This window comes from Coregonus clupeaformis, chromosome 15 (genome assembly GCF_020615455.1).
Source record: "Coregonus clupeaformis isolate EN_2021a chromosome 15, ASM2061545v1, whole genome shotgun sequence".
NCBI classification, from domain to species: Eukaryota; Metazoa; Chordata; class Actinopteri; order Salmoniformes; family Salmonidae; genus Coregonus; species Coregonus clupeaformis.
The window spans coordinates 39,485,307-39,507,414 of NC_059206.1; the positions used below are offsets into that span (position 1 = coordinate 39,485,307).

General features: G+C 45.0%; 1 protein-coding gene across 9 annotated transcripts in view; it reads right to left on the minus strand.

Moving 5' to 3' along the window:
* Positions 1-603: 603 nt before the first annotated feature.
* The window catches only part of LOC121582461 (glutamate receptor ionotropic, NMDA 1), a 35,655-nt gene continuing 14,150 nt past the window's right edge, over positions 604-22,108 (minus strand). For 2 of the 9 annotated variants that reach the window (XM_041898255.2, XM_041898253.2), the window contains 16 exons: positions 21,138-21,312; positions 17,801-17,945; positions 17,485-17,571; positions 17,033-17,183; positions 16,385-16,512; positions 15,590-15,754; positions 15,329-15,447; positions 14,884-14,996; positions 14,222-14,370; positions 13,512-13,669; positions 12,833-12,994; positions 12,455-12,564; positions 11,402-11,547; positions 5,607-5,633; positions 4,655-4,768; positions 604-1,261 (listed from right to left, as the gene is read on the minus strand). In XM_041898255.2, coding sequence (XP_041754189.1) covers positions 1,193-1,261; positions 4,655-4,768; positions 5,607-5,633; positions 11,402-11,547; positions 12,455-12,564; positions 12,833-12,994; positions 13,512-13,669; positions 14,222-14,370; positions 14,884-14,996; positions 15,329-15,447; positions 15,590-15,754; positions 16,385-16,512; positions 17,033-17,183; positions 17,485-17,571; positions 17,801-17,945; positions 21,138-21,312 — 2,018 coding nt within the window. In that variant the 3' untranslated portion in view covers positions 604-1,192. Of the gene's footprint in view, positions 1,262-4,654; positions 4,769-5,606; positions 5,634-11,043; positions 11,101-11,401; positions 11,548-12,454; positions 12,565-12,832; positions 12,995-13,511; positions 13,670-14,221; positions 14,371-14,883; positions 14,997-15,328; positions 15,448-15,589; positions 15,755-16,384; positions 16,513-17,032; positions 17,184-17,484; positions 17,572-17,800; positions 17,946-21,137; positions 21,313-22,108 lie in introns of all 9 variants that reach the window. The other 7 variants (XM_041898254.2, XM_041898257.2, XM_041898260.2 and 4 more) reach the window with 5 other exon arrangements.

Consider the following 22,108-nt stretch of genomic DNA (forward strand, 5'->3'; position numbering starts at 1 on the left):
TTGGACCAAATACAGGTAAATGTGAACATTACGTTACAAGCAGAACGTTTTCAAGGGGCACCAAAGGATAATACTGGCTGGATAAAATATATACAAGCATGCATTTGGCAGACAGTTATAAAATGATTAAGGGGCAAAGAATACAATGTAAACAAAGATCCCAATTTTTGTATCTCAGAAAACTGTGAGTGATTAGAAAACAGGGGTTTAAGTGTGTTGTAAAGTGCCACGGAGTATTCCAACAAACAGCAGTAGCCGTATTAACACCATGGCCAAATAATTAGTTACAGAAATATTCAGTTGCATCTATGCATTTACAATACATGCATTCTTCCATCTTTAGTATTGCTGCTTTAAAGGATTACATTGTCACAAATGCTCTCACTATTAAAACGTGTCCAATTTAACAAAGACATATCTAAAATGTTTAAACATGGAGTTCAAATAAGTATTTCTTAATACAATGCTGTAGTTGTTATCCAGCAAAGTGTACCTATTATAGTGTTCACATTTTAGTCATTTAGTATCCAGAGCAACTTACAGGAGCAATTAGGGTTAAGTGCCTTGCTCAAGGACCATCAACAGATTTTTCACCTAGTCGGTTCGAAGATTCAAACCAGCGACCTTTCGGTTACTGGCCTAACTAACGCTTAACCGCTAGGCTACCTGCCACCCCTGCTGCTAAATACTGTGAAATAATGTGTGTTATAGTCCCTCCTTGTAAGTTAAATGATATGTACAGAACTTCACTTGTTTGTATACTTAAGTCATCTAACTAAACATGATTTTTAAAACAGTAAAATATATCATGTAGATATTTTAAATAGTAGTAGTATCCAACATCACTATGTCTGCAGTAAGTAAATTAGACAAAGATAGGACTGTTTTAAGCATAGATTGAGCATGACTAGAGAAAATAGAGAAAAACACAGTATGTGTCAGTAAGCTCAGAACCCTAGAGCTAACTAATGCCAGACAGCTGTAACAGGTGCCATGATCAGAGAAGATGATCAGGGGAGTCCTTTCTCAGACGTAGGTGTAACTCCATTGCTCTACTGTAAAGCCAATGGGACAAAAAGCTTCAGCAGTGATGGATCCAACAATGCAGCGATCTGGGGGAAGGCTCTCTCCGTCCACCCACCCTCTCTCTCTCTCTCTCCGAGGAGAGAATCTCTCTCTCCTTCTGTCCCTCTCACACCACCGTGCTGACAGATGGGTCGGACAAGTTGAGCTGGCCCGTGATGTCGGTGGGTGGGTACTGCTGCAGAGATGGAGAGAACATGAGAAAAACAGAGCCACTGTCAGTCCCCTACAAAATCCCTAAACAGAACTGCTATAGAAAATAACACCTCTGCTCCATTTCAGTCAAAATCATCAAAGCAGAGGTGTTTTATAACCCCCCAAAGGCAGTGTGGTTAGGAAAGATGGAAACATTTTGGTTCCATTGTCGGGTCCTCAGATTAGTACAGTACAGCCATGAAAATACATGTGTTAGTTGCTTGCTCTGCCTGAGGAGGGTTATCATATGACTACAGTGGAGTGGAGGTAAGGCCCAGAGGGTAGAGCACATTTGAATCAGCCAAAGGTAATCTCAACCCTACATGACTGACTTGGCAATCATTTACCCCCTTGGATAAAATAAGACAGCTTGTTTTACCCACAGTCATTTGAATGCAGACCGGGTTTTATTTTTAGCAGCTAAGCTGAGAGATAAATATGAATTATGATTAAGCCCCAGTGCAATCTGGGCTGGTTCACATCGCTGTACAGTTGGACTCTTACTTCCAGGCCATATTTCACTGTACTCCTTCTGAGGAGCAGAGTGGTTGGTTTTAATGGGCGTCTACAGTGCTGGGTAGCAACATACCCAGATCCATGCAGGTGCTCAGTTACTATGGCAACTGTGACTTTGAGATTGTGTAACCTAATGTCATTGATTGTGTAATTTGCCATGGGCTTGATGGCAGGTAACATACTTGAAAATGGTAAGGATGGTTCCTTTAGCAATTGACAAAGAGGCAGCATCACTAACCACTGCAATTGCTGTGGATTGTTCCTTATCCATTGCAAATATGGCCATGAACTGATCTTGCAAAATATAGGGATTGTTTTTTGTGAAGTTTGTTGCCTTCCTATAATTCCATACCATACCACTGTGCTGAATCATGCTCTCTACGAGACATACTGTTTTCATCAGCGTTGTTTCCAGCATGTCAAATCAAAATCCAACTTACTTTGCCATGGATTCTGATTTATAGTATAAAAGTTGGAGAAACCTGATTCACAACACTTTTTCAAACTGTGATAAGACAAATGGCTTAAACATGTTTTTCTACTATAAGAGGTCTTCCTTTTCAGAACAGGAACACTTCAGTACAAGCCAATCATAATCCACCATGTACCTCCATCCATCTTCACAAAAATCAAAAATGTAGTTTCTGATGAAATAATTTTCCCTGTCAATTTAGCAAATCAGCTAATTCAAACGATTATTTTAGGTGTTGATGATTGTGTCTCTCATTTTAAGCTGTGTTGATGCTTTTCTTCAAGCATTCAAGCATATTGTTATGATGCAACTACCACGCTAAGTCAAGGGTCAACATCATCATAGGGTAATACAGATAAAAAACACTGATGATTTTTTACTAATAGTTACAAGGGACTTATCACTTAGATCTAAGAGTTGCATCCTCACAAGGCTTACAACCCCTGTTTAGATGTCCACATGTGGGCCTACTTCGAGGCCTGCTGTTAGTGGGATCATTTAGAGCACCCCTTACTGGCCGAAGGTGGACCAACAAAAGAGAGAGACTTCTATACATCACTACTAATGGCCACTACCACAATGACTTCTGAACTACTACGGCTACTACTACTACTACTACTACTACTACTACTACTGACAACAATAACATTAATTCACATGCTTGTAGAGGGAGAGAGGAGCAGTGTGGCATGTGGGTGAGGGACACTGACACTCAAAAGTCCATTGATAACCATTAATATAAAAGAAGAACACTTATATAAAATCAAAATAATAGTCAAAGACTGAGGATGGTACATCTTTGGTTATAATCTTGTTATAACCTATGTGGTCTCTCTTTTTCACCATGGATGTGTGTAAGAGCATGGTAACTCCAAAACCACCATCCCAACCCTCACACAAACAGCAACAATGGTCATTCCATCTTCTCCATTCCAATAGTTGAGACCAAAAACTCCAGGAGAGAGTAAGTATTGATATGGATCAAAGAAGTGACATTAATATAAATGTCAGAGACACTATATATAAGACAGAGGGAAAGAAATAGAGAAATCAAACAGAAACACAGACCAAGAGAGCCCTTTTTGACAGGTTTGATTGGGCCAGTAAGTAAAGGGAAAACAAAAGGCTTTGATATCTACTGTGTAACTCTAAGCTAAATCCGGATTGAGCATAGCTGGTTAACTCAGATTTGGACATCAGCCTGCTCTGTCTGGGTGAACAGCAGGACAGAGAACGTTGCAGGTCACTCGATTGTCAGGCCACTGTGGAGGAGCATCCCCACCAGCAATGAGCAGGCCCTTCCAAATGGACTGTGGAGGAAATGAGAGAGCATCACTTTCTTATTGTGCTGCAGCAAGGCCCCCATAGAAAGAGAGGTAGATAAGGCCTGAGTTCTTTTTACAGTGGGTCTAAGCTGCTGACACAATAAAAGCGTGATGTTTCAAAGAATCTCAAGCCGAGAAAGGCGGCAAAGAGAGGAAGACACAAAAGAATCACCTGCATTCACCACCTAGAAATAGACCCTAAAAGGCATGCAAAATGGACACTACAAGGACATTGAAATAAAGCCTTTCGTCAGACAATATGGTTACAAACATGACAAAGTAAACATGACAAATCAAAAGTAGACAGACTAGATCTAATAACACGACTCCATGAGGAAAACCCTGAAATAGATGGTCTGTTGGTAAAAATAGACATGTTAGTTTGTTTCCAGAACGGTTGACTGACTTTGGCAAATGGCAGGACGTTGGCGCATGCTTTGAAATCAAAACCAACAACAACTGAAACAAAACGAGAAGAGGTGCGGGATTTAAGTGTATAAAAGATGGATTGAACAGGATCAGGCAATCAAAGGAACAAGAGATAAACACAATTACACACACATACACACACTACAAAATCACCAAGAGACAAATTGGTCAAAACCACGTCCATATCATTGGCAGGAAGGAAGAGCAGCCCAAACAAGCAAGACAGACTGCTGCGTTGCCCCCTCCTCCAAAACTACACCCACTAATCCCATGAAGCCAGCCCAGCCTGGCCCTGCATTGGCTCTCCCCACAGCCAGCACACCAGCTCCAACCCCTGACCTGCTCTTCATCCTGCACTGCTGCCTAGCATCCTGCATCCTGTCTGCCTACAGATGGCGTCTGGTTGGATGGCTGATCGATGGCAGACTGACAGACATGTGGCCATGGCTGCTGCTGAGCCATGTAAGATGGGTGAGAGGAATGGGGCTCTCTGGCAATTAAGAGATGGGAATGGCGGTAGAAAAGACAGGAAAAAGAGGGAGAGATTGAGAGAGAAGAGGAGACAGAGGTAGAGAAAAAGAGAGAAGAGAGGGAAGAGTAAGGGAAGATGATGTTCCCTTCTTCATCTCCTTACCGTGTCTTTGGAGGACCTACGTCTCTTGATGCTGGAGGCCAGGGAGGTACTGATGGACCTAAAAGAGGCTTTCTTTTTGGGGTCGGGGGGCTCTGCTCTACCACTTTTCCTATCCTAAAATAAATATATGTAGAACAGTTATTCATATTCTTGGGGTGGAGTGATACCTTGGTCTCAGTCTCACCCATCCACCCACTCTCCCACTCTCCCTCTCTCCACACCATCCCTCCCCCTTCCCTTTCACTGTCTGAAGCGATATGAGGGTGAATGTCCTGGCCCAAAGTAGTCTCTATTGGACATGGGAGGCAACAGGAGATTTGCTCCGCTTTCAAGGGTGGGACTGGGACTGTAGTCTGTCCAATCATGTAAGAATGCCTCTACACTGTCGGCTAGGCCATTTCACCATAGTGGGACTGGACATGATGGAAAATCCTTAGCCAAGCACTGACACATCCAAACACCCCCATGTCTCTAGAAATGCATTGGAATGGTTTGAGGAGCATGTGTTGACGATACCTGTGCTATGCTGCTTTGACCATCCACTACATCCTACTCACATACTCACTCCAACCTGCACACACCCATACATCAAATAGTCACCTCCACCCCCTTCACCCAAGACACACACCCTTTCAAAGAGAAGATAAACATTAGCCAGGTCTGAGGAACAACAAAATAGCCGGTATACCATGTCTATGATATGTCACAGTCAACAGAATCAACTGTATTCATTGGAGGTTCAAACCCCTGTCCAAGGTCTAGAAAAGCTTGTTAGTCCCTCCCATTTATTCCCAAACCCATTTTAACCATATCCTTACATGATATTCACACATCAGTTGAATTTCTTCCCTCCCTCATCCCATCAAAATGCCCCACAGCTACTCTCAGTCCTCTATAGGTACATGGCAGAGAGAGTGTTTGTGTGCAAAAGCTCATATTAAGGTATTCTTACATCCTGAGTCTCTAGAGAGGAAGAGGGCTGCGTAGGGGGGAGAAAAGAAAAAATAAATAAACATCCGTCGTCTTGCTATTAGATCGTTATTACTTTAAGATCCAGAAGCAAAGCCAAGGGAACCAAACGAGCGAGTAGAAAAGCTAGCAAAGGAAACAACCACATTGAAAGCCATGCAGTCATAAAGAAAGGTGCTCTTCAAGGCAGGTGAGCCACTAAAATGCATTCCAACATAAGATAAACAACAACAGATAGGTAGTATATCATTTAATCCCCTAGAGTCATTATACCTGTGGTCGGGTATAATGGAAATTCCCCCCACACCCTAGGGAGTGAAATAGATGGTTTAAAGAGTGGGGTGGTGGTACAGTGGGGAAAAAAGTATTTAGTCAGCCACCAATTGTGCAAGTTCTCCCACTTAAAAAGATGAGAGAGGCCTGTAATTTTCATCATAGGTACACGTCAACTATGACAGACAAAATGAGGAAAAAAAAATCCAGAAAATCACATTGTAGGATTTTTAATGAATTAATTTGCAAATTATGGTGGAAAATAAGTATTTGGTCAATAACAAAAAGTTTCTCAATACTTTGTTATATACCCTTTGTTGGCAATGATTGGTCAAACGTTTTCTGTAAGTCTTCACAAGGTTTTCAACACACTGTTGATGGTATTTTGGCCCATTCCTCCATGCAGATCTCCTCTATAGCAGTGATGTTTTGGGGCTGTCGCTGGGCAACACGGACTTTCAACTCCCCTCCAAAGATTTTCTATGGTGTTGAGATCTGGAGACTGGCTAGGTCACTCCAGGACCTTGAAATGCTTCTTACGAAGCCACTCCTTCGTTGCCCAGGCGGTGTGTTTGTGATCATTGTCATGCTGAAAGACCCAGCCACGTTTCATCTTCAATGCCCTTGCTGATGGAAGGAGGTTTTCACTCAAAATCTCACGATACATGGCCCCATTCATTCTTTCCTTTACACGGATCAGTCGTCCTGGTCCCTTTGCAGAAAAACAGGCCCAAAGCATGATGTTTCCACCCCCATGCTTCACAGTAGGTATGGTGTTCATTGGATGCAACTCAGCATTCTTTGTCCTCCAAACACGACGAGTTGAGTTTTTACCAAAAAGTTCTATTTTGGTTTCATCGGACCATATGACATTCTCCCAATCCTCTTCTGGATCATCCAAATGCACTCTAGCAAACTTCAGACAGGCCTGGACATGTACTGGCTTAAGCAGGGGGACACGTCTCGCACTGCAGGATTTGAGTCCCTGGCGTCGTAGTGTGTTACTGATGGTCGGCTTTGTTACTTGGGTCCCAGCTCTCTGCAGGTCATTCACTAGGTCCCCCCGTGTGGTTCTGGGATTTTTGCTCACCGTTCTTGTGATCATTTTGACCCCACGGGGTGAGATCTTGCGTGGAGTCCCAGATCGAGGGAGATTATCAGTGGTCTTGTATGTCTTCCATTTCCTAATAATTGCTCCCACAGTTGATTTCTTCAAACCAAGCTGCTTACCTATTGCAGATTCAGTCTTCCCAGCCTGGTGCAGGTCTACAACTTTGTTTCTGGTGTCCTTTGACAGCTATTTGGTCTTGGCCATAGTGGAGTTTGGAGTGTGACTGTTTGAGGTTGTGGACAGGTGTCTTTTATACTGATAACAAGTTCAAACAGGTGCCATTAATACAGGTAGCGAGTGTAGGACAGAGGAGCCTCTTAAATAAGAAGTTACAGGTCTGTGAGAGACAGAAATCTTGCTTGTTTGTAGGTGACCAAATACTTATTTTCCACCATAATTTGCAAATAAATTCATTAAAAATCCTACAATGTGATTTTCTGGATTTTTTTTCTAAATTTGTCTGTCATAGTTGACGTGTACCTATGATGAAAATTACAGGCCTCTCTCATCTTTTTAAGTGGGAGAACTTGCACAATTGGTGGCTGACTAAATACTTTTTTTCCCCACTGTATATGGAATAGTATATGTACTATCTACAGTACACTAGTAAATGGAGTTAGAGCAGGGATTGGGGCTGGAATGGAGAAGTACGAGAGATTTTGGTGAGGTAGGTAGGTAGTATGAGAGGTTTTGGCCATGTTGTTGTAAGGTCTGGGTGTGGATGGTTAGCTAGGTGAATGGGTAAGAGATGTAGAAAGTAGGATGTGTTAGTCGTAGGGGTTAGGGAGGCCCTAGGCCTAGATGGATGGGTAAGAGATGTAGAGTAAGGTGAATTAGTCGTAGGGTATGGGGAGGCCCTCAAGGCAGGGCGGGGCAGTGTGAATATCAGCTGAGAGCATGCAGAAAGGGGCATGGGAAGATGGGAAGAGCTTGGCAGGTTCAGTAAGGGAAGGGGATAGAGGAGGAGACAAATAACATAAAGCATGACAGTCAACCCAGGCCAGCACTGGACCTGCAGAACATCCCCTGTAATCAGGTTACATGACTGGGTCTCTGTTTGAGCCACCCATCACCACCCAAACCATCCCCAGTCTCTTAATGCCACAGCATTAAGAGATTATGTTCTATTGGGTGGTGTGGAAGATTGGTGGAGCTGATTGGCTGAGGAGTGATGGACAGGTCACCACTCCGTTCTGAGTGAGAAAAAAGTCAAATAAAATGGATTTCCTGTTGGAAGATGACATCTAGACGTTAGTCAATGGTCAAAGTCACCTCATGTTAAAACTCCATCAATGAGGTAAAAATAAGGCATAGAGACATTTAGATAGAAACAAGACAATGCTCATTGCCCAAGCAAGTCAAAGCATTGTTTTTTTCTATTCTGTAGTATTTTTCATTTTTTTGTCAAATGTTTCTTCTTCTTGTACTTTTCAGCGTAGACTATCCAGGTCTCACATGACATCAAGCGACACTGACCGCTGGTGAAGTGCTGCGTTTGCACAGTCCCGGTCATGCAAAGCATGCTGGTCCAACGGAGAAAGCGTCCCACTGGACACATGTGCAACGGCTGCCTGTCTCCAATAGGAAACAACAGCCACTGGAGTGCATTAGTTCTTGTTGACATTTCGTTGATCTCAATCCTAATATCTCCTCCACTTTTAGGTAGTGCACTTCTGAATAAGACTTGCTACAACAGAGAAAGCTAACGGCTAGATACTGTAGCTGCCCTTAAACTAGGGATGAGGACAGATTCAGTTCAGGGTGCTTTTTCAGTAGATACAAGCAAACAAAGGTGGTGAGGGTTGGGGTAAATTCCAATTCATTGCAATCAATTCAGGAAGTGACTTGAAATTCCAAATGGAATTTAGCCCAACCCTGGCATGGTTGGTTTGTTGTTGGAGATGAGACTAAGGCATAATCAATTCAGAGCAGCAACAGTGTGAAGGATATGACGGACTCAAACAGGTTATTCAGAAGTGCACATACTCTGGAGGTACCTGTGTTGGAAAGCGTGCATGTACAAATACTTTGCATTTGCACAGAAGTATAAAAACACACACAAATATAAACATACAAACACACAAACCAACAAACACACAAGCAGTCAAAATGATGCTGACATCTGGACACCTAGTTGGAGATACCCACAGAGAAAGGAGAAGTTCACATAAACTGTCACCCAACCCTGTTATCACCCAACCCTGTGCACTGAATAGTGTGAAATATGTATTATACTGTACTTCCTCTGTTGAAGCTCAGTAAGTCATCACATTGATGACCTCGAGAGACATGAGGACAATATGAATAATGTTCATAACATACTGTATTAGCTTCAATGATTTGCTTGCTTCTACTACTCCAAGCATGATCTCACCGCCACTACTTGAAGCATGATCTCACCTCTACTACTCCAAGCATGATCACACTTCTACTACTCCAAGCATGACCTCACTTCGACTACTCCAAGCATGACCTCGCCTCTACTACTCCAAGCATGATCTCACTTCTACTACTCCAAGCATGATCTCACTTATACTACTCTAAACATGACCTCACTTCTACTACTCCAAGCATGATCTCACTTCTACTACTCTAAACATGACCTCACTTCTGCTACTCCAATCATGATCTCATTTATATTACTCCAAGCATGATGCCCCATTTAAGGAATAAGAGCAGAAAACGGTCATTTGTGAACCCCATATTAGCTCCAGTCCCTATTGAGAATCATGCTGTGGACGATTTACATGGTTGGAGCCATCTTTGTTCACTAGTGCAGAAATTATTCATAAACTGTATCAATAAAACCTTGTCTAAAACACAGATGTTACATAGACCAACAGTTTGTGTGTTCTTTTCCTTTCTCAGCGGGCGCCTGCATGCATTTGTCTGCTGTATGTGCCTATACATGTTCACACACATGAAGACATGGACAACAGTTACATCCAGTAGTAAGGTAGATGACAGACAGTCTCGGAAGGACATTGATTTGCTGACACACACTGGAGACTGTGATCTTACCGTACCTTCCTCCAGCCCTGCTGTCAATACAACAGGTGTACCACTGACCTTTTGTGAGCGCTTAACAAAGAGCCAGCATGGGGAGGCAGGCTGCCAGAGCCACATCACAGGCTCACAGTGTCCACTGCCGCCTCGTCTGCCCCCGTCAACCCCCTCCCTCATACCCCCACGCCGCGCTCCTCCTGCTGCTGGAAAGCCAGCGCAGTGGGGGCGGGGGGGCAGGATGATGTGAAGTAAGGGTGAAAGAGGGAGTTGGAAGGCCACCAACGCTTCACAGCAGAAGATATTGGAGTTAATGAAGTCATGTTCTTCAGCGACTAGACGGACTGAGGAGCGAGCGCAAAACTCAACTGTAGCTGGAATGGTTTTTGCCTGATTAGCTTTAGACGGCCACAGTTATGAAATGAGTTACTGACCCGCAGGCTTTTCCTGAGAGGACTCTCATGTTCAGTGTTCATAAACACTGTAGGGGGTGGGGATACTGAGGGATGAAGTGATGTAAATACTGGAGAAGTATAAACATCAAGCGTAGGAGAGTCAGGGTCAGAAATGACAGATTTATCTGAGAATCTCATAGTTAAATTACTTTCATCGATTACCTTATTCCCTTGCATGTCCTCATCATCTGACCTTACAAAAGCCTAAAAGTGTTATAGCAGCAGTATATAAAGCCTAATTTATACCCTACACAGGTACGCAATGCAACAATGCAATTAGCTACGCAAAATGGCCGTTCTGCGTAGTTGCGTTGCATTATACATTTTGGGCTGCACACTTTTGCATATTTTTGCAACGCAAGTACGCAGAAGGGCCATTTTGCGTAGCTAATTGCGTTCTTGCGTTGCATACGTGCTAAGGTAAGCGTAAGGCTTAACTGGCTCATGCCATGAACGTGGAATGCATATTTTTGTTTCACATTTTCTCATGTTAGAGCTACTTTTTATTTTAGCTTAACTTTTATTCTAAAAGCGAAGGGTGACGTGGGGTGGAGATGGCTCTTGTCTATGTTACGTACTAACGATGGAGTCATCGATGCGCCCACAGCTTGTCTCCCAGAGGCCTCCTTACTGTCCTGCAGCATAGAGAGGAGACATGGGGGCCGTTGGTCTAAGGGACTGGAGGACAGACCCACGGTGGGCCATAGTAATGCCTTGGGAACAGCTTCATCACTGAATGTGACACAGCAATCCGTGAGTGACCATCACCAGTAGGCAACATGGTCAGACAGGATGCTAATAGTGACGGAAAAAAATGATTGGTCGTACACCTGTATTGGAGGAACCTGCAGGAAGGGCTATGCTGGGCGTGTCTCAGCCCATCTCTGCCCTTCCCCCCTGGGTGCCAGTGCTTACGGGGGGAAAGAGATGCCATACCTGCAGGTTCTTCCTCCAGACGTTGACGGCCGCAAAGGCCAGCTGCATCTGCTTCCTGCGGGCGTCTTTGTGCCGCTTGTAGGCGATCTCAATAAAGATGAGGAAGATCCCTGCTGCTATGCCTCCAGCCACCAGCATGAACACTCCTGTCAGACAGAGACAGACAGACACAGGGATGGGTGGTGAGTCGCCACTCTGACACTCAGCCGCAACCCACTGACCATGACTGTGTCTGTGTGAATCTAGTCTATACGTCAACGGTTGCCGTCCTTTCTTCAACCTGCTTCCACTTTACGCCGTCCGCTGCAAACCTTGCAAGTTTATATTAGGATCACAGCTATAACAACGAAACTGAGTGTACAAAACATTAGGAATACCTTCCTAATATTGAGTTGCCCCCCTTTGCCCTCAGAACAGCCTCAATTCGTCAGGGAATGGACTCTACAAGGTGTCAAAGTGTTCCACAGTGATACTGGCCCATGTTGATTCCAATGCTTCCCACAGCTGTGTCAAGTTGGCTGGATATCCTTTGGGTGGTGGACCATTCTTGATACACATGGGAAACTGTTGATCGTAAAAACCCCAGCAGCGTTGCAGTTCTTGACACAAACCGGTGCGCCTGGCACCTACTACCATACCCCGTTCAAAGACACTTAAATCTTTTGTCTTGCCCATTCACCCTCTGAATGGCACACATACACAATCCTTGTCTCAATTGTCTCAAGGCTTAAAAATCCGTCTTTAACCTGTCTCCTCCCCTACATCTACACTGATTGAAGTGTATTTAACAGGTGACATCAAAAAGGGATCATAGCTTTCAGCTAGATTCCCCTGGTCAGTCTATGTCATGGAAAGAGCAGGTGTCCTTAATGTTTTGTACACTCAGTGTATAACTACAGTAACCCACAACAAACAACTTTAACAGTACACACTTCGCATAAAAAAATAAAATAAAAATAAAGGTATTGGACAAAAAAAGGCTACAGTACCTTACCACTGCATTTTTTGTCCAATCACTTCTAGGTTTCTCAAAACCCAAAAGGGAAACCCTACCTGCCATGTTCTCAAAGGTGAGTGTGGCTGGGGCATTGCTCCGTGAGTCACACTCCTGGTATCTCACCCAGGTTTTATCTAGATCTTCCATGAAGCCATTCTCATGGGAACTGCAGGGGATGGGGGGAGTGGGCAAAGAGGTAAGACAGTTAACAAAAGACCAAACCATACACTCCAGAAGAGAAATCCCAGAATGCTAGAAACACAGACGACAAAAATACAGACTGACAGACTAACAGACAGACAAAGGGCAGGAATGGGGAGATACAGAGAGAGAAGAGAGCGGACACAGCGGTGTGTCGGATGGTCAAAAAATGAAAATAAAAAGAGAGAAAAAAAGAACAACATAAAAACAATGCTGCTTGTGCTGGGACAGACCTGAGAATGGCCAGGGACACATTCTGTTTCCAGGGGCTGTCCTTGCGCATGCCTATGCCAAAGCCCGAACGGAAAAACAGCTCTCCCGTGGTCACCAGGTCGCACTTCTGCGAGGCTTCAAACTCCAGCACCGCAGAGTCCCAGATGAAAGCATGCAGCTTGCTGTTGGGGGGAGGGAGGCAGGGGGGAGGAGGGGAAGGAGGGGGTTACGGTGCAACAGTACAGTGATTGTCACAACACACATTTACGGCTCCCCTTTGGCCACACAAAGTGTGTGAGTCAGCATTACCAGCCATGTCTACCGCCGCTTGAAAAATGAAATCCAATGCCGGACGGACGACGGCGCGTCCCCCATTGGATTCCCCACCTCAAAGACGCTCGTCTTGGATAAAACCTGAAAAAGGGTGCTCCTCAGCTCAACATTAGCTCAACTTTAGAACGCTATTAACACAGTGCATGCAGCCCTGCTCTGAGTCTGAGCCTGGTTCTGTCTTGGCTGGATGATGGGCCTGGACCAGAGGGAACGCTGCAGTAAGACCCTCTGTGTCTCACTGATCCAGAGGTCCAGAACCCCCAGGTCTGACTGACTGGCCCTCTCTCTCTCTCTGACCTGACTGACAGACTATCTGACCAGTTCCGGCCGACACGCCCAGGCCAGGCCGGCCCGGCCGGGACTCACTTGTCGCGCACGGCCTGGATAGCCTCAGCAGCACTCTCGTAGTTGTGCTTCTCCATGTGGCGGTACATGGTGCTAAGCTCCACCTGCCGCCGGAAATAGATGTCCACAGAGCTCTGCTTCACTGTGGCGTAGATGAACTTGTCTGATGGGTTCCTCAGCTGTTGAAGGATAGGGAGGGTTGGAGGGAACATTACATTCAGCATTCATATACACTTGACCAATTCTGTAAGTCTGAAAAAATGAAAACATTTGACACTCCTGAGATGTGTGCAAACCTGGTGGCCAACTACAAGAAACGTCTGACCTCTGTGATTACCAACAAGGGTTTTGCCACCAAGTACTAAGTCATGTTTTGCAGAGGGGTCAAATACTACCCTCATTAAAATGCAAATCAATTTATAAAATTTTTGACATGCGTTTTTCTGGATTTTGTTGTTGTTATTCTGTCTCTCACTGTTCAAATAAACCTACCATTAAAATTATAGACTGATCATGTCTTTGTCAGTGGGCAAACGTACAAAATCAGCAGGGGATCAAATACTTTTTTCCCTCACTGTACTTTACAGTATTTTCACCCCCAATAATTTACACACCTCGCTAAACTTGCACGTTTTACAGTATGCTACCTAATATCCACAGGTTATGGAGGTGGAGGTGTACTGAAAGATTCTCTATATGTATTTAAAGCAGGACTACTTCTTGATGCCCACCCTCGGGTCGTTGATGCCGGTGATGCGCTCCTCAGGCCGGTCCAGCACCAGGAAGGCAGCCAGGTTGGCAGTATACGATGCCACTATGATCATGGCAAAGCCGGCCCACACCATGCCCAAGATTCTCGCTGAGAAGCTGCGCGGCGCGCCTGGATAAGCAAAGCCCATAAAACGTTATAACATGTTCACTCTATGGGACATCAAATGTGGTTCAATATATTGAATGTGTGTGTAGCATCTCTCAAATATGACATTATTTATCGACATGCAACACTAATATTTATACTGTTAATACCCACTGGGCACAGACGTCAGTTCAACGTTTAGTTTTGATGTACATTTGGTTGAGTTGTCAACTAACGTGAATTCAACTTGAAATCAACAAAACATTTCACCATGTCATTGGATTTAGGTTAAAAGTTGGGTGAAAAAAAGAGGAAATGTCCTTACGTTGATGACTTTTTGGAAATCCAATTCGTTTTCCACGTCATTGCATACATTTTTGGGGTTGAAATGTCGTGGGAACAACATTGACTCAACCAGTTTTGCCCAGTGAGTATCAGTATCACAAACTGATCTGTATAGCATTTGCAGAAATAGTACACTAACTAGCTAGTATACTAACTACTGTATTAGTAAATTTAGTGATAGTATTCTCCTACCTTCCCCAATACCGGAGTTAAGCAAAACTCCCCAGGAGAACCACATGGCCGACGACAAGGTGAGGGCATCTTCTTCTTCTTCTTCACTGTTTACTTTAAACCTCCCAAATGGGCTAGAGAGAGAGCAGGATATGAAGTGAGACTTACATAAGAGGACAGAGGCGAAAACCCTGGCAACCCCAGACAGGGAGGGAGTCTGTGAGTGGCAAAGCAAGAGCGAGATAGAGCACAGAAAGAAAACAGAAAGAGAAGGCCAGATGAACAGAGCAGTGGAATGACTGGAGCCAGTTTTCACCTATGTCCCCTCGTCCTCAGTGAGAGAAGATCTGGAGAGGTCTGGAGCATAAGCAGAGGTAGAGTATGTCTCACACACACACGCACATATACACACACACACGTACACACACACAGATAGACAGATGGACACACATGGATCCCCTTGTACCTGAACCGGTCTAGTAGGTAAAGCATCACCGCCACCACATGCACCGAAAGACCCACCAACAGCCACAGTGTGCTCTGAAACGGTTGCATGAACGAGTCCAGTGTACTGCGAGGGATTTCCTGTAACACACAGCACAGACAGTCATTCACAAACCACTTGCAGTCTACTACCACCCCATCTGCAATGAGGACTAAATCAGGTATAGTCTGTGTGAACTTTCAATTAGTTTTCATACATTTTGGGGGGAACTCGGGGACATACCTTTTTAACAAGGATGGTTAGGCCTTGGTACTTAAAAGGTTTGGAGAATTCGATGTACTGAGCTCGTTCATTGTTTATAGTCAGCGGGGCAACGATCATATCTGCCAGACCCCCCAGGAGTTCTCCCATCATGCCATTCCACTCTTTCTTGTTGCTGTTGTTCACCTGTGGTAAGTGGACGTAAAGGGTTAACAACCAACTCAACATGACAATGAATTTCAGAATGAAGTGTCCTTTATCAGAAACAGAAACAACAAGTGAGCCCTCTCTTAACCCTTTGTGCCTTTAACCCAAATTAATATTAGCAGAAATGGTCTGAATGGTCTTTTCTGGCTCAGAGATGTGGTAACTGAGCAAGGCTCTCCAGAGAATCTCCATTCAGCCCATCTTGCTTGTTCAGTAGATCCTGACAGGTCAGCTCTCACCACCACCTTGCCCCTCCAACACGGAGCTAATGTCCCCAATGTAGTGGGACCCTAGGTTTCCATGGCTCTCTCGGCTAAAGGTCTGCTTTTAGTTAGTGATTTAGTTCGTGATAGTTAGTGATTATGTCAAACAAAACAGTTTTTGTGAGTGCAGTAACATAAGTTAATTCTGTGTAATTTTCTAAATGTTACAAGCACATAAACTTAGTTCAAAAAGCACATCTCTGAGATATGAGATATGATTTGCTTCATAACTTAACATAATAAAATCTAATATAAATGTATGTAAATAGACAATTGTTGGTCAATACATTTTTGGCCAGTGAGGTTTTCTATCTAGAGTGAACTCTGAGTTTCTATAGGAACTGACCCGCTCCTGTGTTCCAAATTTCCCATCAGCCACCAGGTGCACCTCATAGGTAAAGTTCATGGTTCCGGCCAACTTGATAAGTAGATCGATACAGAATCCATAACAACATTGAGGTACAATTGGACGTCCTGTAACCAACCAGCAGAGGGTTGCAAGTTACAATCAATCTGGAAGAAATCCCTCTCTTTCTTTTTAAATATTTTAAAATAACACCAGACATGCCCAAACACACATACAGTACACATACACACTGTTCAACCAAAATCACACATACGATAATATAGCTACACACACGTTCACTGCAACCAGACTTCACACACTAAAAACAGGTTGGCACATGCCCACACTGTTTGCAAACATTAAAGCAAACACTCAAGCATATTCACGGTACATACTCTCTCACACACACACACACACACACACACACACACACACACACACACACACACACACACACACACACACACACACACACACACACACACACACACACACACACACACACACACACCAATATGCCAACAATCACACAAAGGCACACTCAGCTACATGCATACATATATAGATACCTACTGTATATATATATGTATGCATCTCCAGTTGGTACTTAGCGGGCATGGTAAAAGCACAGTGATATCATAAACGTCCCTGTTGTGTTACCTGGGATGGTCTCATTTGGTCCTGTGCAGATCACCTTTTTAATATCTGCCACTCCATTTAATGTTTTTTCCTCCTTGCAGGTTCCATCCTGCTCAGTGGGCTTCACATACACAAAGGGCTCCTGGTGTATAGTCACTATCTATAACAGACGGGAGAGAACGCTGTTTATCACACAGTGGGCATTTAGCACACACTGACCCTGAGGGACCTTTAAATCACCAGTCCTCCGGACAACAACCCCTCCTCAAGGAACACATAAAACACACACACACCCATGGTAGAAATGATGGAGCGAGAGAGAACGAGAGAGAAGGATAGAGAAAGAATAGTAGAATCCGGCGCAGACCCATTCCATTGAAGATTCTGTAAGATATAAAGCGTTGCTTTACTTTATATATATATTGGGAACATCATTGTTTGTGGAGGGTGAAATGCGGTACCTTTAGTCTTGTGGACATCTGAAAGCCCCGCGGTTTCTCTGTCTCTCCTCCTGGCCAGATGATCTTCCTCTGATTATTCATCACCACCTATAGGGTCATAACACCACCATTAGAGGAGTGCTGACATAATGTGTGGAGCTGATGAGGGCCAAACACAGGGGAGTCCAATACTAAAGAGTCATCTGCTTTAGCTACAGCTCAGCATCTAGCTAATAACACCACTGCTTTCTAATTACCATGCATACTGCTTAATAGAGAGCTGTAATAGCAATAGATAGCAAGATCACAGTGAGAATGACTTTTGCCATAAAGTTACCTGTGTTCCATTATAAATCCCAACTTGAATGAGTCGACTCTTCTGGTAGTTGAGAATGCTGTAGTGAGCGTACTTCCTGTCGCCATCGTCATTGAACTCCACACGTCCAGTGAGGCCCTCTGGGTACTTTGATGACATCAGAACCCTGAGACAGAGAAATTAAAGTAGATGTGAGTGTGAGAGTGTAGGGAAATAGAGTGAGAAAGTGTGTGTGTGTGTGTGTGTGTGTGTGTGTGTGTGTGTGTGTGTGTGTGTTTGTGTGTGTCATCCTGAATTACAGTATATAATGAATTTATATACTCAAACTGTCAAAACTAACCCAAAACTTTACACAACGTTAGACACGGACACGAATGATCTGCTTGGCGTGTTAACACACTGGTGGTTTGTTGTAACCGAGTATTGGTGCTAAACCGTGTTATTGGAGGCTGGCATGAAGGTTGGCTATGGCGTCATAGGATTCGGTGCCCTGGACGGTTTTCACGGAAGAATACTGTACCAAGTTAGCTAGCTGAATAAACTAAGTTAGTCTATTCCTAGAAAACATTGAACCGCTGTAGTTTAACAAGGCAGAGTTCATCTCAGCCTATGCTACCCTCCAGTCCCTCGACTTCTTGGCGCTGACGGAAACATGGATTACCACAGAAAACACTGCTACTCCTACTGCTCTCTCCTCGTCTGACCATGTGTTCTCGCATACCCCGAGATCATCTGGTCAGCGGGGTGGTGGCACAGGAATCCTCATCTCTCCCAAGTGGACATTCTCTCTTTCTCCCCTGACCCATCTGTCTATCTCCTCATTTGAATTCCATGCTGTCACAGTCACTAGTCCATTCAAGCTTAACATCCTTATCATTTATCGCCCTCCAGGTTCCCTTGGAGAGTTCATCAATGAACTTAACGCCTTGATAAGTTCCTTTCCTGAGGATGGCTCACCCCTCACAGTTCTGGGTGACTTTAACCTCCCTACATCTACCTTTGACTCATTTCTCTCTGCCTCCTTCTTTCCAATCCTCTCCTCTTTTGACCTCACCCTCTCACCGTCCCCCCCCTACTCACAAGGCAGGCAATACGCTTGACCTCATCTTTACTAGATGCTGTTCTGCTACTAATCTCACTGCAACTCCCCTCCAAGTCTCCGACCACTACATTGTATTCTTTTCTCTCTCACTCTCCTCCAACACTACTCACTCTGCCCCTACTCAGATGGTAATGCGCCGTCGCAACCTTCACTCTCTCTCTCCCGCTACTCTCTCCTCTTCCACCCTATCATCTCTTCCCTCTGCTCAATCCTTCTCCCTCCAATCTCCTGATTCTGCCTCCTCAACCCTCCTCTCCTCCCTTTCTGCATCCTTTGACTCTCTATGTCCCCTATCCTCCCGGCCGGCTCGGTCTTCCCCTCCTGCTCTGTGGCTTGACGACTCATTGCGAGCTCACAGAACAGGGTTCCGGGCAGCCGAGCGGAAATGGAGGAAAACTAGACTCCCTGCGGACCTGGCATCTTTTCACTCCCTCCTCTCTACATTTTCTTCCTCTGTTTCTGCTGCTAAAGCCACTTTCTACCACTCTAAATTCCAAGCATCTGCCTCTAACCCTAGGAAGCTCTTTGCCATCTTCTCCTCCCTGCTGAATCCTCCTCCCCTCCCCCCCCTCCTCCCTCTCTGTGGATGACTTCGTCAACCATTTTGAAAAGAAGGTTGACGACATCCGATCCTCGTTTGTTAAGTCAAATGACACTGCTGGTCCTGCTCACACTGCCCTACCCTATGCTTTGACTTCTTTCTCCCCTCTCTCTCCAGATGAAATCTTGCGACTTGTGACGGCCGGCCACCCAACAACCTGCCCGCTTGACCCTATCCCCTCTTCTCTTCTCCAGACCATTTCTGGTGACCTTCTCCCTTACCTCACCTCGCTCATCAACTCATCCTTGACTGCTGGCTATGTCCCTTCCGTCTTCAAAAGAGCGAGAGTTGCACCCCTTCTCAAAAAACCTACACTCGATCCCTCCAATGTCATCAACTACAGACCAGTATCCCTTCTTTCTTTTCTCTCCAAAACTCTTGAGCGTGCCGTCTTTAGCCAACTCTCTTGCTATCTCTCTCAGAATGACCTTCTTGATCCAAACCAGTCAGGTTTCAAGACTGGTCATTCAACTGAGACTGCTCTTCTCTGTGTCACGGAGGCTCTCCGCACTGCTAAAGCTAACTCTCTCTCCTCTGCTCTCGTCCTTCTAGACCTATCTGCTGCCTTTGATACTGTGAACCATCAGATCCTCCTCTCCACCCGCTCCGAGTTGGGCATCTCCGGCGCGGCTCATTCTTGGATTGCGTCCTACCTGACAGGTCGCTCCTACCAGGTGGAGTGGCGAGAATCTGTCTCCGCACCACGTGCTCTCACCACTGGTGTCCCCCAGGGCTCAGTTCTAGGCCCTCTCCTATTCTCGCTATACACCAAGACACTTGGCTCTGTCATATAATCACATGGCCTCTCCTATCATTGCTACGCAGACGACACACAATTAATCTTCTCCTTTCCCCCTTCTGATAACCAGGTGGCGAATCGCATCTCTAAATGTCTGGCAGACATATCAGTGTGGATGACGGATCACCACCTCAAGCTGAACCTCGGCAAGACGGAGCTGCTCTTCCTCCCGGGGAAGGACTGCCCGTTCCATGATCTCGCCATCACGGTTGACAACTCCGTTGTGTCCTCCTCCCAGAGTGCAAAGAGCCTTGGCGTGACCCTGGACAACACCCTGTCGTTCTCCGCTAACATCAAGGCGGTGACCCGATCCTGTAGGTTCATGCTCTACAACATTCGCAGAGTACGACCCTGCCTTACACAGGAAGCGGCACAGGTCCTAATCCAGGCACTTGTCATCTCCCGTCTGGATTACTGCAACTCGCTGTTGGCTGGGCTCCTTGCCTGTGCCATTAAACCCCTGCAACTCATCCAGAACGCCGCAGCCTGTCTGGTGTTCAACCTTCCCAAGTTCTCTCACGTCACCCCGCTCCTCCGCACACTCCACTGGCTTCCAGTTGAAGCTCGCATCTGTTACAAGACCATGGTGCTTGCCTACGGAGCTGTGAGGGGAACGGCACCTCCGTACCTTCAGGCTCTGATCAGTCCCTACACCCAAACTCAATCAAAACTGTTCGCTGCTCTTGCACGCCAATGGTGGAACAAGCTCCCTCACGACGCCAGGACAGCGGAGTCACTCACCACCTTCCGGAGACACTTGAAACCCCACCTCTTTAAGGAATACCTGGGATAGGATAAAGTAATCCTTCTACCCCCCCTTATCCCACCCCAAATATTTTTTTTTTTATAAATGTACCTTTTGAAGAGGGGCCCGGTCTTCCAGATGTTGGTGTTTCCCACACAGCCTCTGGGCGGCTCCGTGATGTTCTCCTTTTCAAAGAGTTCCTGGATGGACTGGGCCACCACGGCCACTGCGTCGTTGATGTGGGCCGACTCGTTCTTGCCGTTGATGAGCTGGAGGCCGATGAGACCTGCTCACATCACACCGACAGCAGAACAAAGCCAATCAGTGACCTGCTAGACCACCAACCATCAGGATCATTTTGCAATACACACAATAAAAACTTATAGGAGCCTCTTGTTCAGCCATCCTGAGGAAAGGTCCAACCGCAAGTTTTTGATCCAGCACCATGCTCTCTGTTGCTCTATTTGTGAAAGCAATTTTAATCATCCAGTACTGGAACCAACAAGCACAGGAAGTCTTTGAAGAATGAACTTCATCTTGATCAAAATTGATTTGAGCTGATTTTCTTTTTATTCCTTTCTGAGAAAAGGCAACATCATCAGAGAGGAATGGATTCATATTTTGAGGTTGTTAGTGAACTTTGCCCAGCATGAAAAAAAGAGTCCCTTGAAGTTGGATCGATTCATTTATATCACCCATTTTATAGGGGTTAGGTTGGAAAATACCAGAAGCAGAAAGCTATAGTGTATGTGTGGGACCAAACAAACTTACATCAACTGTATTAGAGAATTGATATACAAATCACATTAACAATCCAACTTCAGCTAAGTTTTCTCATTGCAATTGGTCCGGTAGTCTTGCAGACTCTTGAAAGAAGGCACAGAGGTGAGTTTAAGACAGCAACAGGTGCTGAGACATGGACATGACTTGGGTTACAAAGGGGGGGGGGGGGGTATATTACTGGTATACTACTAGTTCACCAGTAAACTACCAGAATTGCAATATCTTTCAAGGATTTTATGTAATCTATCAGAAGACATCTAGTGGCCCTTTTGGGTACTTCAGATTATCACAAGCATTTG